The 2,287-nt window shown below is 61.3% G+C and overlaps 1 protein-coding gene across 1 annotated transcript; it reads right to left on the bottom strand.

Moving 5' to 3' along the window:
- Window positions 1–597: 597 nt before the first annotated feature.
- On the bottom strand, window positions 598–2,007 carry LOC109735615 (uncharacterized). The gene is made up of 3 exons (XM_020294833.1): window positions 1,741–2,007; window positions 1,014–1,629; window positions 598–914 (listed from the first exon to the last, which is right to left on the bottom strand). Exons 1-3 carry the CDS (start codon window positions 2,005–2,007, stop codon window positions 598–600), a joined length of 1,200 nt encoding a protein of 399 aa, XP_020150422.1.
- Between the last annotated feature and the right edge of the window lie 280 nt (window positions 2,008–2,287).

Genomic DNA, 2,287 nt, shown 5'->3' with positions numbered 1-2,287 from the left:
TAACTGTAAAATGGGCGGAGGATTTCTGCATTCCATGGTCGGCATGTATCTTCGCTGGAGGTGTCTCTCTTGCCGTTGTTCACCTTGCGGGCATCGATGAGGTTGTAGGCGTTGCGGTCACACAGGGCTTTGCTAACGATGAAGGGGCCCTCCCATGGGGAGGCCAACTTGTGCTAGCCGGCTTGCTGCTAGACAAGCCGGAGGACGAGGTCTCCCACGGAACGTGAGGGGCTTGATATTCTTGCTGTGGTAGTGCCTTCGACCTTGCTGATAGATGGCGGATCAGCTGAGCGCCAAAAGGCATGCTTCTTCTAGCAAGTCGACGCCGTCTTCACGGGCTTCCTTTGCTTCGGCTTTGGTGTACATCACAACTCACGGCGACTCGAACTCGATGTCGGTTGGGATGACGGCTTCTGCTCCGTAGACGAGGAAGAATGGGGTGAACCCGGTCGACCGGTTTGGCCTTGTGCAGAGACTCGAGAGAACGGCCGGTAGCTCGTCAAGCCAGCTGCCGTGTGAACGGACGAGGGGCTCGATGAGCCGCGGCTTGATTCCGGGCAGGATAAGGCCGTTGGCCCACTCGACCTGGCCGTTGGACTAGGGATAGGCCACGCAAGCCAGGTCGAGGCGGATGCCGGAGACGGAGCAGTACTGCGCAAGCGCGCCCTTAGCGAAGTTGGTGTCGTTGTCCGCGATGATGCTGTGCGGAACGCCGTAGCGCACCGTGATGTCCTTGATGAACCGGATGGCTATTAGCCCGTCCAGCTTCTTGATCGGTCGCGCGTCGGTCCACTTGGGGAACTTGTCCACTGCCACCAGCAAATGCGTCATGCTGCCTCGAGCGGTCTTGAAAGGTCCTACCATGTCCAGTCCCCAGACCGCGAAGGGCCAGGTGATCGGGGTGGTCCACAGTGCTGAAGCCGGCTGGTGGCTGCGCTTGCTAAAGCACTGGCATCCCTCACACTTGAGGACAAGCGACTTGGCGTCTTGGAGGGCTGTGGGCCAGTAGAAACCGTGGCGGAAATCCTTGGCCACCAAGGAGCTGGAGGCGGCGTGGTGCCCGCACTCACCCTCGTGTACGTCGAGGAGGATCTCTACGCCCTTGTCCTGCTCGACGCAGCGTTGGAAAATGCCCGTCGCGCTGCGTTTGACGAGCTCATTGTTGATGATGCTGTAGGCAGACGCCTGGCGCTGTATTTGTTGGGCCTCGGGCTCGTCCATGGGGAGGACTCCGTTTTCCAGGAACTCTGAGATTGGCCGGGCCCATGATGGAGCCCTCACCACGGTGAAGACGGCCACCATGACGGGTTCTAGGGCGGCAGCCCCCGAGCCGGAGGCGGCAGCCCCCGGGTTGGAGATGATGGCGGCCAGGTTGAGCATGGCAGCCGCTGGGCCGGGTTCAGCTGTCACCGGGTCGGGTTCTGTAGCCCCCGGGGCCGGGTTGGAGATGGCAGCGGTCGGGTCGAACGTGGCAGCCCCTGGGCCGGGATCAGCAGTCCCCGGGCTAGGTGCCGCAGCCCCCGGGTCCGGGTTGGGGAGGGTCACTACAGGGTCGTCCGGGATGAAGATGAACTCGGAGTCCGGAGACGGCTTGTGCAAATGCTCGAGGCAGACGCCGGACGGTATGGCCTATCGGGATGAGCCAATCTTGGCTAGCGTGTCGGAGGCTTCATTTTCTTCATGCAGGACGTCAAGGAACTCGCAGCCATCGAAGAAGCCGGAGAGCTACTGGACGAGGACATGGTAGCTGGCCATGTTGGCGTCTCGGGAGTCCCACTCGCCGGAACACTGTTGCACCACCAGGTCCGGGTCGCTATAGCACAGGATGTGCCGGATGCCGGGTTCCTTGGCAAGCGGGAGGCCATGCACAAGGGCTTCATACTCGGCAGCGTTGTTGGAGGCGGCGAAGTGGATCTGGAGTGCGTATCGAAGCTGGTCGCCCTTCGGAGAAGACAACACGATGCCGGCACCCAGGCCGGAGCGCATCTTGGAGCCGTCGAAGTGCATGCGCCAATGTGTTGAATCCGGCTGCGGCGGCAGGTACTGGGTCTCCGTCCAGTCGACGAGGAAGTCGGCCAGGGCTTGGGACTTGATCATGGTGCTGGGCTCGTAGAGGATGGTGTGGTCGGCCAGCTCGATGGCCCACTTGGCAACCCGGCAGCCCATGATGTCACCGATGGGGGCCGTGTTGACCATGGTGACAACGTGCTCTTGGGAGTACTGCTTCAGCTTCTTGGCAGTAAAGTACACACTGTAACACATCTTCTGGTAGTGCGGGTAGTTCTGC

The sequence above is a fragment of the Aegilops tauschii genome, chromosome 3 (assembly GCF_002575655.3).
Source record: "Aegilops tauschii subsp. strangulata cultivar AL8/78 chromosome 3, Aet v6.0, whole genome shotgun sequence".
Lineage (NCBI taxonomy): Eukaryota > Viridiplantae > Streptophyta > Magnoliopsida > Poales > Poaceae > Aegilops > Aegilops tauschii.
This window is presented reverse-complemented; position numbering and strand designations above follow the sequence as displayed.